The sequence below is a fragment of the Sipha flava genome, unplaced genomic scaffold (genome assembly GCF_003268045.1).
Source record: "Sipha flava isolate LNK unplaced genomic scaffold, YSA_version1 103_pilon_pilon, whole genome shotgun sequence".
NCBI classification, from domain to species: Eukaryota; Metazoa; Arthropoda; class Insecta; order Hemiptera; family Aphididae; genus Sipha; species Sipha flava.
The window spans coordinates 193,099-208,555 of record NW_020271717.1 but is presented as its reverse complement, the minus strand read 5'-3'; the positions used below and the strand labels follow the sequence as shown (position 1 = coordinate 208,555).

The 15,457-nt window shown below is 30.0% G+C and overlaps 1 protein-coding gene across 6 annotated transcripts; it reads right to left on the bottom strand.

The window, feature by feature from the left end:
- LOC112682565 (facilitated trehalose transporter Tret1-like) lies at positions 1–14,060 on the bottom strand. Of its 6 annotated transcripts, XR_003148532.1 has the most exons (7): positions 13,815–14,060; positions 7,462–7,575; positions 7,268–7,403; positions 6,372–6,557; positions 2,180–2,959; positions 494–715; positions 235–307 (listed from the first exon to the last, which is right to left on the bottom strand). XR_003148532.1 is itself a non-coding variant. In XM_025553199.1 (6 exons), the coding sequence occupies exons 2-6, from the start codon at positions 7,495–7,497 to the stop codon at positions 72–74; spliced, it is 1,374 nt and encodes a 457-aa protein (XP_025408984.1). In that variant the 5' UTR covers positions 7,498–7,575; positions 13,815–14,060; the 3' UTR covers positions 1–71. The 6 variants fall into 6 exon arrangements, 5 of the variants coding, with proteins under 5 accessions (XP_025408984.1, XP_025408995.1, XP_025408991.1 ...); XM_025553199.1 differs by lacking the exon at positions 494–715 and having other exon boundaries at positions 1–307; XM_025553210.1 differs by lacking the exon at positions 494–715 and having other exon boundaries at positions 1–307; positions 6,372–6,530.
- Positions 14,061–15,457: the final 1,397 nt, after the last annotated feature.

Sequence of the window (15,457 nt, the reverse complement as noted above, 5' to 3'; positions counted from 1 at the left end):
TTTTTTAAAACATTCAAAAAACAAATTTAATGGAAATTACATTTTTCGATTTAAATCTTAAAATCGTGGCATCAATTGTTGTTGGCGATTTTTTTACGTTTTTCAAATGTCATTCCAATTTCGTCAAGAGATTTTCCTTGAGTTTCTGGTAAAATAAATATGCCCAGTAACATACTTATTATACAAAATATAGTAAACATAGACCAGATAACATATATTCCAAAGTTTAACTCTAATATTGGATATATTTTGATTATTGTAAACATCATGATGCAATTACATATGTGTACGAAACTGCTCATAGTGCCTGAAAAATTAAATAATAATTATGATAATATATCATATTATTTTATCCGAGAAATAAAATTACTAGCTCAGCAAATACATTGAATAAAATAAAAATTATTTTATTAAATTAAATATGATGGACTAACTACTGCATTTTAATAAATATTTACTCAACATATCGTTATAATGGACGTATGTAACTTACGCCAAAAATTACCGATGAAAATAAAAATTATGTATGATCTGCGTCACATCCAAAAGGGTACATATGTAATCTGCGACAGGTTCAATAAAGTATACATGTAATGTGCACCATGGCCGATAACGAAAAATTCTTCAAAACTGGTTCGTTCAATAGATCGGTGTATCGATTGATAATTGTACATGAGATCGCGTTAGATGATACGTCACGACAGTCCAAAATTTACTAGTGTTCACATGTATAAATATTCACAGTTTTAAGTTTAATTATCAAAATTATCAAAATCCTAAGAAACAAAGTTTTATTATTATTCGAAGGTTATATCTACAGTAAAATTCAGTAGGCTAAAAATGGAATAATACTATGGCGCTGTACTTTGAAAACTTAGCTCGCAATAATTCCGTAAAAGAATATTGCCATTCTAAATAAGAAATCGATGTGTCTAAAAAAAAAAAAAATGTAAAAAATGAGCCGTCACGGGACGCCTGGCAGATGTGAAACATCAAAAAAATATTTTTTGTAATAATTTTTATTATAACCACTTTAACAATAATAAGCGTCCATTTAAATCATTGAGTTAATAAAGTATTCATTAGTATAAATAAAATAATTAATTACTTATTAGTATTTGGTTAACAGTTAATATTCTGGGGAGACTAAAAATTATTTAACATAAACTCCATACAATAACGAACAAGAAAAACCCTTTAATTGAAAAATTAATTATATTACAGTATTACATATTTAGTTAACCACTAGTTAATTAAAAGTCTATTATTTGGTCTTTTTGCATTTTTAAAATAATTAAAAATAAAATAAATATCAGGTAGAAGATAGTATGCTTGTAGTAAACGTGTTATAATTATTAAACATTAAATATACATTCAATTATGAAGACGACTAGAACGACACGCAGTACAGAAATTATTGTCGTGAATCCAGTTTCAATAAAACCATCAAACCGGCCATACCATTTTACATGTTATGATTGAAACTGTCGGGCGGCAGTTTCACTGTAACCATAATTAAAACAACATTTTCTTTATCATGGCCGTCGTCGTCGTCGAAAAAACTAATATGGTATTTCTATTGAAATAACTATTAATAAGTTTCAGACTTTGTGGCTTTCAATTTAATAATAAACAAAAAAAAACGATATAAATTATATAATATAATTTCAATTCTATTTTTATGCATTTTTATTTTTAGTAATTATTATTTACAAATAATTGGTTTTTTTTTTATTTAAAGAGGGAGACGCAGTCTAAGTCTCCCCCGATGAGCCGCCCCTGATCATTCCTATCAAAATAAATACATATTATACGTTTATAAATCGTATAAAAATAGATAAGCCGATGCTGCGCACATAAAGAGGAAATCGCCGAGCTTCGGAGAATTGAGCCGACGAGCTATGAGTGGGGCGTCGCCACGCAATAGTCGGTCTCACTACTGTACCGCGCCATAAGATGTTTCACATCGATTACCTACACAGTGGACGCGACAAGAAGGTACGACATGGAGCAAAACACATGTGTACCCGGTTTTCACTAGCCGTAGGTGGCGCAGATCGTACGTGATACAGTGACGCTTAAATTACCAACGCCCCGTGTTGACGTATCTCTATCTATAGTATCAGGGATTCGAAACGAGACGGAAACGTCTCATGGGTACAAGCAGTGTAGTGTATACCTGCCACGGTCCGCGGGAATAGTTCGCCGCACAATATCCAAGGTAACGGCAGAACTCCGAACATGGACGAGAACACGTACGCGAAGAACGCCGCGACCAGAACGGAGTTAGTCAGCGTGCTGCCATATATTTTCGGCACCAGTAGAATGACGACCATCGACACGGTCATGCCGGCGCTCGAGACGACGAACAGCGTTCTCCGCTTGACGCCGTGCAAAGCGGAGTAGAAAAGACTTCCCAGTACGCGGGCGACACACAGCAGCGCGGTGACCCGGATGCTGTCCCACTGCACGTTGAAGCCGTGCAACACGTACACCGAGTACGTGATCAATACGTGCAGACCGGACAGAATCATGCAGGCGAATAACGTCAACAAGATCAGCGTCGGCTTCCACACGGTCCGGTGCGCGTACACCGACCAATAGCTGGCCGCGCTCATCGGTCCGTCCACGTCACCGCGGCTGCGGTCGACCGACTCCACGGTGGCCGCGGCCGCGGGCGGCTCCAATCCGTACCACCGTTCCACTGTTTCCGCCTGCAGGACTCGGCCCCGGGCCCTCAGCCACACCGGCGATTCCTGTAACAAGAACAGGGACGCGCACCCGACACCGCTCATCGCCAACATGATTACGGAAATCGTGTGCCAATGGAAGAACATGGCCAACACGCATTGGAACGTCATGCCAACACCCACGGACAGGTTAATGATCGAGGTGAACAATTGCCGCTGTTCGGCCCGACATATTTCTGCGGCGTACACGTACGTACAAGGTGTTGCACCTGCAACAAATGTGATCAACGGATTATAATAAATTATCCACAAGTATTAATATTGGTTAGTTTACGTTTCGACGAGGTTTGTGTACAACTTGTGTTAGCACCCTTTATTTTTATTGTAAAGTGTGACACACTTGCACCGCTCGACTCTACCGTCACGGCGGCTGAGACACGCGAGTAGTGCGAGTGTGCCACACTGCTACAGTTTCGTGCCGTCGACGTTACGACGCAGTGCTCCGGGATGGCTGGAACCCGATTGAGAACGATTGATCTTTTTCGTTACCCGATTGAGCACGGTTGCAATCAAATAATAGGAACCAAAAAAGAACCAAAAAACCATTCGATTGAGCACGAAAATGGGTGCGACGTTACCGCTTTGTACCGTGGAATATTCGGTGCACCGTATTACTGTGCATGCAGGATTTTTTTATAATTATTATGTAATTCAATTTTAGATTTGTAACGATTATTTCATAATTTCAAATTTATACGGCTCAGTTTTTCTAAAAGAAATAACTCTTCAATAGAAAAACGACAAGACACCGTTTTTTTCGCATTTTTTATATTGTTGGTGTATAGAGCTCGGTGCGTCCATATAATTATTACAAAATAAAATACATTTGAATATAATTATTTTTAATTAAAAATCTTTTATTGGATTTTAATCACATGTTATAATTAAGTATTTTTTTTTTTTTTGCTAAAAAATAGTACTCATACAATTGTCATGAAAAAGGTAAGAAATTAAATTTTTTTCCCTAAATACTTATTTCCAACTTTCAATAAGTATTTAAGTAAGTTGTCAGCATTTTTAATTTCAGAGTACTCACGATAAGCCTTTATAATGGTATTTTTAATGAACGGTTAAGTCAAGGTGCACGCGACAGTTTTTGAAATATCGCGCCATAATTTTACTGCGCGACAGTCGTGTGTTGTGCTCTATTCATTTTAATTTACTTAAACAAAACGCGCAGTAAAATTACGGCGCGGTAAAATAACGCTAGTGTGTTGCCAGCCTAATAGTTAATTTTCAATCTGACAACGTTGTACACAATATATTTTTTTTTTTCCGTGCTCAGTCGGGTCATCAAAAAGGTCGGCCGATAACGACCATGCTCAATCGAGTATCACCGTCTGGGATTAGTGAATCGCCGTCCGAATTCACTGATATCGTCGGAACCGACGTTTAGCCGACATAATTGCCTGTTAATATTGTTAATACTTTTGTGTATAAAGACGAGGTACTATATGTATATATATATATAAACAACGCGAGTGTATTTATGCTAATAAAGTTCTGACGACGCTTAAAATACTTTTTTTATTATGACTAGTTTCCTTATATATATATATATATATATATATACAGTGCTTGACTTGAGGGGGAACGCAGGGGGACGGAGTACCCCAACTAATTTTCAGAAATTTTAGTGCCCCCTTACTATTATTACGTAATAATCATAACGCTCAGCCAGTTTAGTGGACGTTCTTTTTTTTAAAGTAAATAGAGTCCCCCTTCTTTAATTTTTCCAAGTCGAGCACTGTATATATATATATATATATATATATAACACTTGCAAAGCGTTTTTTTTTTTGCCTCTGTATTACATGAATTTAGATCAAATAGGCTCAAGCACAGTGTACTAATTAAAATATACATAGGTATAATTTTAAAAGTAACGATTTAACTAATAATTAACAATAAATATTATAAATAATAAATTATTATAAGCTATGTATGTTTTATTATTAAAAAAAAAAGTCCAAACCGGACTCATTTCCTAACTTAAAAATTCTCTCATAGGAATTATTTTGACCATAATTAATTCGATTGGTTGATATGTGTTGGGCAGTTTCCGTCACTGTCAACACACCGGCACGACCGACTGTTGTATGCATATTAGTTGTAGTGGCGACACTGTCGACTTAACTGTCCTAGTTGGAATAACACGTTTGTCCTGCCGCCGCCGTCTCTCCTGTACATCCGTCGTTAGTTTTTCATAACGAAAACATGGCGTAAAAACACGTTGTCAACGTTTGTCGTTCGCTCCGTTTGCGTGTTTCATTTTGTGTTTTTTAAAATCCGTTTATTTGATTGCTCTCCTCTCGGCTCTGTCACCGATATACGAGGAATAATCTACAGGTCCGCGCATCCAGCAGAAGTCTTCACCTTTTTACGTGCTCTGTTCACTGAGGTAATCGACTTCTCGGCTTGAAGCTCTTGCCCGTCATCATTTATACGCCACGGTGGTTGTGTCGTTGTGAAACGTCATCCACTCTGCGTTTCTCCGTCGACATCAGTTGCCTTCACAGTGTACCAAGTTTCTTTTGCTTAAATGAATTGTCGTCATTTGTTAAACCTTTGTGCGCCCATTGAGGACTTTATTATTTAATTTAGATATAAGTTCCCCTCAACCCGATAGTATGTAAGGTACAAGCTTTGTTTTTTAATATTAAATCTATTTAATTACAGTCTACTATATATATCCTAAATTCTTGTTGCTTTGTTGTGAACTTGTCCTCTTTCCAGTAATCCGACCCCGTCCCGCGACTATCAACGCAATTGGAAAGGCAGAGTACGCTTAACATGAAAAATGGGCTAAGCCCATTGGGCATGTTGTGAAGTTATAATTTGGGATGTGGAAAAGAATACGTTCTAGTAAAGGGAATATTTTACCGAGCCATTTATTACTTCAGAAAGAAAAGTAATATCCGTATTTTTTTCCACGTTTAAGATCTAGAATTAATTAAAACATAATTTAAGGTATGAAAGTTCCTATTATTAGATCATTTGTTTTTATAACCAATATAATGTAAAAATCTTCTTTGAACTCCTTATATTAAAAATTAAAAACATTTAATATATCCAACATTGATTGTACCAATAATATGAATATAAACAAAATCACGTACATTTAAAACGTTGTATATTGTCCAGAATACGAGTTTTGAATACCGATGGCGACACATTAGAAGTCGACCACTACTAACGGTGACCCATACATCTTTCGTGAAGTATAAAAATATTAAAAAGTATATACAAACATGATTTTTGTAAAGTGAAACCGATTTTTTTCACCGTTCGAACACGATTCAGTTTTTATTATATATAAGTAAAAATGGAGAAGCGCCCAAACTGCATTTTCACCCGTTACTATTATAATTTAATATTAATAACCATCAAACTAAAAAAAAAAACTTGTCTGTCTAATATTTGTTTCGAACTTTTAATTGAATTACGTTATTAAAGTACCTTGGACTACTAAATAAAATGAAAAAGTAGTTAGGTTAGGCTAGCATTTTTTAAGTGATTACATTATTTAATATATAACTCAACCTTAGTCAGTTATGCACTTGTGTAAATAGTGATTCCCTATTATTTTATCTGCTTTGAAAATGAAAGTTATTAACTTACTAATTACAAATCCCTGCAGAACTCTTCCTATGAGAATGGTATAATAGGAGTCAGCATATACAAATATTAACCAACTCAACATTATTGGTATATAAGTAAAACAAAGTGCCTTTTTTCTTCCGATTATATCCATCAATGGTCCAATAAACAAATAGCTCACTAGACAAATTAGTGTTATAATACTAGCTAAAACAAAAACAATTTAATTTTTATAAATATATTTTTATTAGATAATCATTAATAAGTTGGTATAATAAAAGCTCGAAGGAAAACAACTGGAAAATATAAAAAGATGGAGTGATTAGTTTTCTCTGTTTAAAATATGAAAATTCTAAATTTATACATGTTTATAGTATATTCATTGCATTCCACGCCTTGTACAGTAAATTAATAAAATAAATATATTATAGTATAGAACAGAACTTTACGAAGACTTTTCCATTAATATCCACGTGATTTTTAAGACAATTTTAAGAAAATAAAGCATAACATTTGTAAGAAAAAATATATCATCAGTAAAACTCAGCATATGTAACTATGATTTATTTTCATTGGTTATAAATGTGTTTTGAGTTTACGATAACAATATTTTTTAGCAAGAAGAAAACTTTGACACGTTTTTACAATCATTAGTTTTAATTTTTCCCTACACTTTTAAATAAATACCTCATATAATTTTATAGAGATTTTCACTATTGTCTATTACTAATAACAGCTTATTACTTTTGGTAAATTAATTTTTAAATTATCTTCGAAAATAATGTTTGTTAAAAAATATTAGAAGCACAAACTTATGTTTAACACAAACTCGAACCACAATATTGATTTAAATAGAAATGCACAATACATCTTCTTTAAATAATTTTTATTATTTATTAATACTTTCTAACACTTACCTATCCAAGATGCCTCTTCTTTGTTTACTTTTAGCGAAGATGTAGGCTCATTGAGTTGTCCCAAAATTACTGCTGAGAATATAACCACGCATCCAATAAATATATCGACATACGCAATTAAAAACATTGACGTAGTCTAAAATGTTAAAAGTGAATATTTAAATTTTGTTTGCTTTTATATACAGTATACATACCAACTTAAGTTGATGAATTAATTTAGTTTTTTTCATTTTTAACTGCGATCAGTATGCTCCTCGTTGGATTATTTTCATATAGAACTAGGTACTTTTTTGATAACACATACGTACCTAGTCATAAAATGTTAACTGATAATATTGTAAGGCTAGGTATATCACACCCTTGATACAAGAGTGCCACAACTCAAAAAACATCAGTCTGAGAAAATACAATTTTAAAATTGAATCTGCTCCCAAATGGTTATTTTTAAAGCTTTAATTTTAAAACTTTGCAATTATTCATATTTTTTGAAAATATTAGTTGTGTATTAATCTACTAAGTTATATACCGACCAGACACCAGAAAATGAGGTTATAGCAGTTAATCAATTAGAATTGGAATATCAAAAGTGTCACATTTAGTTTTGTGTCATTTTTTCATTTCAAATCAAATAATTTATGCACCACAAAACAAAATAGGTAGTTTTGTTTTTCTTCAGGATTTAAAATAGAAATACATTTTTAAGTTTTGGGTTAAATAAAAAATGTTAAGCATGTTTTAACTTTAGTGATTATATGCAATATTTAATCATCTTAATCTCAATAAAAATTTAAAATATTTACCATTCACATAGTCTGTATTTTGTTTATCTCTTTAAGTCATAGTGGTATTATATTGAAACCACCTTTTATTAAAATTATATTTATTAAATAATTAAAATATTTTATTCTGTGATTGTGCATTGTGTTATCTTATTGAAACCACCGTAAAAATAATCTGTTGGTGACACAATACATTTTTGTTTTTTGTTTCATCGCTCTATTGTCAATTGATAATAATTGATTTATTCAGATTGTGACTAATAAAACGAAAAGACAATAATTCATTACTGCCACAAACTGAAATATGGCAGTTTATATTTTTCCATGAGTAGAAATCCAGTTGAAAAGTATTAGGTTGAAACGTCTCAAAACAAAATGAGGCGGTGTTGATTTTGTTTGTTTACAAAAAAAAAAAAACTTACAATTACACAACAAAGCTACATATCAAATATGGCAGTATTAATTTGTTTTTACTGCAAAATTAATAAATTCAATACTGACATAAATGTATTATGGATCCTTTGATTATACTACATCAGGCGGTATACCATTTTGTAGAGAAAAATAAAATCTATCGACCTGTAGCCATTACTCAAAATACCGAAATTTTGAGTTGTGGCAGTCTTGTACCAAGTGTGCGATATAATAATAAATAGGTACGTATTAAAGCTCATAGTTATAATACTATGCAATAATAAAAACACATTGTTTATTTTTTCTTCGTGATTTTATAGGTTTCGTACTAATTAAAACAGCAATCCTTTTTATGTTTCTTTTATAACTGAATCAAAATAGAACACTAATATCAAATTTTGAACATGTTATTTATCGATATTAGTAATAATACAGATTTGAAAGTTTCAATAATAGTTGTCCGGTATTATAGTTAAATTGCGTAATTTTACATTTTTAATAGGTATATAAACCAAGCAATTCTTTGAACTTTTTCAAACTTAAAAACGTAAAATGAGAAAACTAGCCCGTAGCCACGATGGGGCAAGAGAGGGCACTGCCCCCTTAGACCTTATCGTTACCCCCCCCCCCAACAAATCTTAATAAAGTAATGACTTTTTGGTAGTTAGCATGGCTCTAGATAGTAGATTTTTACTATATACAGCCGTGGTAGTTAGATATTTATAATTTATTGCTTGATAATTTCATCGGCAGTAGAAACACTGTTAAATATAAGAAGTTATTTTTAGCAACATGGTATAGAATTTTCTCTGGAAAACACTATAGCATCTGACTGATGTTTGATGACATTTTTTTTTTTGATGATATTTTTATTTTTCGATTTCGGTTTTGGATAACGGTATTTATATTTTCCGATTTCGTTTTCGGTTTTGAATATCAGTATTTATTTTTTTCGATTACGTTTTTGTTTTCGAATACCAGTATTTATTTTTTCCGATTTCGATTTCGATTTTGGTTATCGGTATTTTTTTTTTTTAATTTTGGTTTCAGTCTTAGATTTTAGTATTAATTTTTTTTCGATTTCCGGTTCATTTTCGATTCATTTTTAGTAAAAGTTATATTGATGTAGAATTTATGACAAAACATACAATATTCGTGAAAAATTACAAATAAATTAAATTTATTTTTAATTCCGAAATAATATTATTAGACACCTGTCACCATAATAATATACGGCCTAACCTATTTTATCATCCTGTTTATTTATAAAATAAATTACCAATGTACTTACATCAATGTTATATCTAAACAATTATAGTTATAAATACAATTTAATTAGGCATACGTTATAACATTTTAAATTTATATACTATTACGTCTTATAAGTTATTAGTTTTTAATAGTCATTACTTGTAATTAGTATATAATATAATACTGTTTACAGAATATATATTATAGTCTAGACTAAATTTGCAATTAATAACTACTCGCATCTTACTACTCCTATATTTATACCAGGGCTTGAAATCGAAATATAAAATTTCAACTTTAATTTCAATTTGGATTAGATATTGATATTAGTTTTTTTTAATTTCGATTTTGGTTTCAAATATTGATATTTATTTTTTGCAATTTCGTTTTTGATTTCGTGTGTCGTTATTCATTTTTTTCAATTTCGGTTTTAGAAATCAGTATTTATTTTTTTTCAATCTCGGGTTCACAATAGAATGTTATCCATAACTTAAAATAATTTCTCAAATTTTAGTACATCATCAGCATAATAGTATTGTAGGTTGTAGCGACAAGCTACTGATGTAGGTAGTATATATTTAAATCCATTTTTTTATTACCTATACTATATAACATTTCGTACAAAATACAATTATTATTAAAGTGTCTCAAAAATGAAAAAACATATTATGAAAGTGAAACTAAAATGAAGTAAACTATGTGAAATGATTAAAATGTAAAATAGAGTTTTTTATTCATAGACTCGGACATAATTTAACTAAATATGAGAACAATGTTTTAAATTATAAGTAAGACAAATATGACGACGCTTAGCAAAACTGCAAAAGTACAAAATAAAACTATTTTAGGATTTTTGATTGTATATTATTGGTTAAAAGTAGGGTTGTAAAATTTCATGAAATATATAATTTGAGTGAAAAATAAAAATTTTGTTTCATTTCAGTACAAATATAATGCTTTATGTTTTATTTTTTATGTAATACTTCTTGTATTATCAACTGTACTAAATAGAAATAAAAACTAATTTATATTAATTAACAATTAACACCATATCAGTTTATAGTTATTATAATTTATAAATATTGATTTAAGAGGTAAGAGACCAATAATCATTGAAACACCTGAAGACATTTTACAAAATATAGATGAATTTATAAATAAGTTGCCAGTAGTCCCATTACTTATCAGCTATCACATTATTGCAGAAGTTTCTCATTAAAAAAATATATTGGTACCGAGTGAGTTTAAAAGTTAAGCACATATTTATAAAATTTATTGTGAATATTGTGAAACACACAATTTTATACCAGCATCTGGAAATGTTTTTAAAGATAGATGAAAATTACAATTCAATATTAAAGTACAATATTGAATTTTATTTATATATAAATAATAAATAAAATATATATATATATATATATATATATATATATATATATATATATATAAAAAAAATAATAAACATAATGTTAGACAACTTGTTAAACAAATCACTTATCAGTATAAAATATAAAATCATAATAATTAGCCATTAGGTAAATATACATTTTTAAATACTATACTATTGAAAGTATGGAAATTAAAATTAAAATGACTGAAATCATATAATATAAATATATTATTTAAAGATAACAATATAATAAAATTAAAATAAATTCCTTTACATAGTTAAACAAATCATAAATTAGAGAAGTATAATATTCTCATTAATATACTCAAGAAAGTATGGAAATTAAAATTTAGATGGTTGAAGACACTTCAGAAAACTTGACTAGTAACATTTAAATAAATCACAGGTGATTAGAACTATTACTTATTAGACGAATATTATCATAAAAATAGCTGTTACCAATAATAATGCGCCGGTTTTGTCGTTACTACATATATATATATATATATATATATATATTAATATTAAATATATCTGGGGTCGTTACCTATTCATAGGCAGCTGATAGACTATACCACGTTAAACGGGAAACCCCAACATTGTACCAAAACGATATCATACAATATCAACTGATTAAATGACATTTGACAGTCACTATCTTAAACGTAAAAGAAAATATTTTTCAATATTTCATAAAGCAGGAAATTTTCAATTATGAAATATTTCATGTAAAATATTTCAAATTTACAACCCTAGTTAAAAGTATAACTCTCGGGTGATAGCAATAATTGCTATCACCAATTATTGGAGTATTATAAATTAATATCTTATCCATAATAATACACTACAAAATGTCTATATATAAAAACAACAATCGCTCATCGAACACTGATTCTTTATCGTAAATATACTAAGAAAACAAAATAGGGACTCGTTATTTATTATTATGTATAATCAATATTATTACCAAATATGGCAATGTCTACGAATTTACATTATAAATAGACCTGTTGGCTGTTGAATTTTAAAATTTGATTTAAAATCGTTTTAATTAATAAAATAATTTTGATTTTGATATAAAATATCGATTTTAACTTTTTTCAATTTCAATATAAATTTTGAAAATCATTACCAACCATTAACGACTATTGATATTGGTTTTGATTTTCTATAAGATGCTTAACAATTTTTATCGATATTTGAAATCGATTTTTAAATCGTTTTCAAGCCCTGATTTATACTTTATTTCTATCGGACGACCCAACACTCCTCAGTTCACCGTTTTTATAACAACTTAGCTATTTAAGTTTAAATGTGATATATTAATTTTAAATTGATTTCAGTTTTGAATATTGGTATTTATTTTTTCCGTTTTCGTTTTTGGTTTCAAATATCGGTATTTAGTTTTTAAGATTTCGATTTTGGTTTTGAATATCGTTTTTATTTTTTTCGTTTTTGATTTCGGTTTTGAACATCATTATTGTTTTTTTTCGTTTTTAATTTCATTTTTGATATTGATTTCTTTTTTTAACAGTTTTAAACGGTATTCAAAAACGATATCAAATACCGGTTTCAAGCCCTGACATAAACGACTATCCAATTTAGCTTTATTGACGTTTGAGTCCAAACGGATTGAAAATTTCAATTTAGAAAATGTATTATTAATTGTAAGTATTAATAGTATGTAGTATATAGTAGTATATATTAGTATAGTATAGTTAATATATATTAACAGTGATGGCTCGACGGTTGTCAGAGCCCGGTGCAGAATTATGCGGGGCCCCATATACATATATATATATATGTATTAATTTATTAATTGTTTATAAAAATCTACGTTTGTTCATGTTATTATATAACTAAATAATATTTGGCATCGTCGTTGACGACAATTTTACAAGTGCATGCGCGTGCAATACTTCAAAGCCATGCATAATTGGTACCGTCTAAATTTTCGTCGATACAACCCGTTTCCTGAGAAAACCACAAGACCACACGGGTTGCGATTTGCGTACAGGAACTATATTATTTTTACTTATAGAAAAAGTGATACTCGTAATACACATATTGTAGGGCCTCATACAAGTGCGGGGCCCGGTATGATCGCACGGCTTACCCTCCTCTAGGGCCAGCACTGTATATTAATATATATATTAGTAATATATAGTAGTAGTATTATTATATTTTATATTATATTTTTATTATAGTAATATTATTAATGAACTTCAACAAGCAAAAAGATAAAAAATTACAGCTGTTTTAATTTTAAAAAAAACTGGTAAATTCAAAAAATAATATATAATAAAAATATTAACAATTTAATTATGTTCACTTTATTCTAATTCTTATTGTTTTAATTTAAAGTACCTATTATAAAAATTACAGTAGTAAGTATTAATAAATGAAAAATAACATTAATATTGATTTTTTTCTAATTCCCCATATAAATTTGTTTACCACGCTTGAAAATTTGGCATGACTAACGGGCTTGTGAGGAAAAAATTATATTTATTTACTTATATCATTCACGAAAAACATTTTATTCGATTACAATTTTCAAAACTATAGATCGAAGATTATAATTGTAAAATACAGATTAAAAAAAATATAAAACCTAAATATCACATAGTTCAAAAAATTCTAATTAGGTAATACTGATATAATGATTAATTGAATAATTATATATTTAAAGAACATTTATAATAATAATTACATGTTTTCCTCTCGAGCTCCAAATTTTACCTTGATCACTGCGATAAATGTGAAGGTGCGATTCTTTAGGACGCGTCTGTAGACACGCGACTGACGCGACTGACGTGGCGCGATTTGAATTTTTGCGATGCGACTGAGTAGGTCAGAGGTTCCCAACCTTTTTTGACTCACGGGACCCTTTATTATTTTCTAAAAAGTTGGAGGCACCCTATAATCTATGCCCTATACTTTATAGTTTATACTGAGTACGCAATACTAATATATCGTATATTTAAATAATAATATTTTAATAATTAATAATTTATATTTTGTAACTTTGGTTTTATTAAGCATTAATAAACAATAAAGATAAGATAAAGTCACAAGTATTTCACCGTAAATAACTTTAAAACAGTTCACATAAAATCGATAGAAATCAAACCAATATGAAAATTAAAATAGATTGAACATCTCAGTATTACTATGTAAAAATTATATGTGTTAATAATTAATTCATTAAATTATATTGTGTATACCTAATTAATTATACACAATAGATCTTATACTATAAACATATAGTCTGTTTTATTACTCACAGTGCTATATTTTTCATGAAGGCGTTTAAAAAAAAAATATATATTTCAAATATTTTTGCGGCACCCTAAATTTAATCTCGCGGTACCCTAGGGTGTCGCGGCACCCTGGTTGGGAACCTCTGGAGTAGGTATTACGTACAACTACAAAACGCACTTGCAAGAGACACGCGGCAGGTACATAATCTACATTGTTATCATAAGACATTTTAAAATTATATAGGTAATTCAAATAAACGGTAAATAAACAGTATTAAATTAACAAGTCGACGATAATCGGTCGCGCGTCTAGTGCGTTTTGACCGCCTACCAAGCGGTCGTCAGTCGCGCGATTAGACGCAACAGCTGCGCGGCGGTGTTGGGAATAGGTTTCATTTAAAGATAGGAAAAGCAGTTAAAATTAGAGTCGCACTGTGTCAGCCGCATCAGTCGCGCGTCTATAGACGCGCTCTAAGGAATCACACCTTAAGAAAAACTATTTTATACTGACGATATCTGTTTTATCATTCTACCTACTGAATTATGATTTTTATGAATGTGATATGAACTACTCAGTGGCTTAAGCTGTAAAGACTAAGTTTAAATAGATACAAAATGTATTAAATTGTTATGCATGTACCTACCTATCGATTGAATTATCAAATTGGTGGGTACTCAAAATTAGGTACTTAGATATCTATTTACTTATAGTGCCTACCTACACTCGAATAGATTTTAGTTAGATAAGAGAATCACTCTTATTTTTATGTAACAATCAACCTATACAACATAAATTGGATTTATATGTGATGACTAGAGCAGAGAAGTTATAGGAGGTAAAATTGGAAAAATATGCACAAAAAAAATTACATCTTAGTGAAATAAAAAAATTAGATATAAAAGATACATCATTGCATTGTACAACTAATGTTATTTTAAAATATTTTCTACATCGAATGATCGGCGATTGTCAGCAGCCAGTATAGATTTCTCGAATCTTACAATAAAACATAGTACCATCGGTAGCAAATGAATCTTTACCAAACTGTTTCACATACTTATAAAATATATTTCTATTTATTTTTGGCATTAT

Coding starts and splice junctions, on each gene's coding strand:
- LOC112682565 (XM_025553199.1), bottom strand. CDS start 7,497: ATGAAAAAAACTAAATTAATTCATCAACTTAAGTTG. Junction 7,404..7,461: donor TAATTCATCAACTTAAGTTG/GTATGTATACTG, acceptor TTAACATTTTAG/ACTACGTCAATGTTTTTAAT. Junction 2,960..6,371: donor TCTGCAGGGATTTGTAATTA/GTAAGTTAATAA, acceptor CATTTGTTGCAG/GTGCAACACCTTGTACGTAC.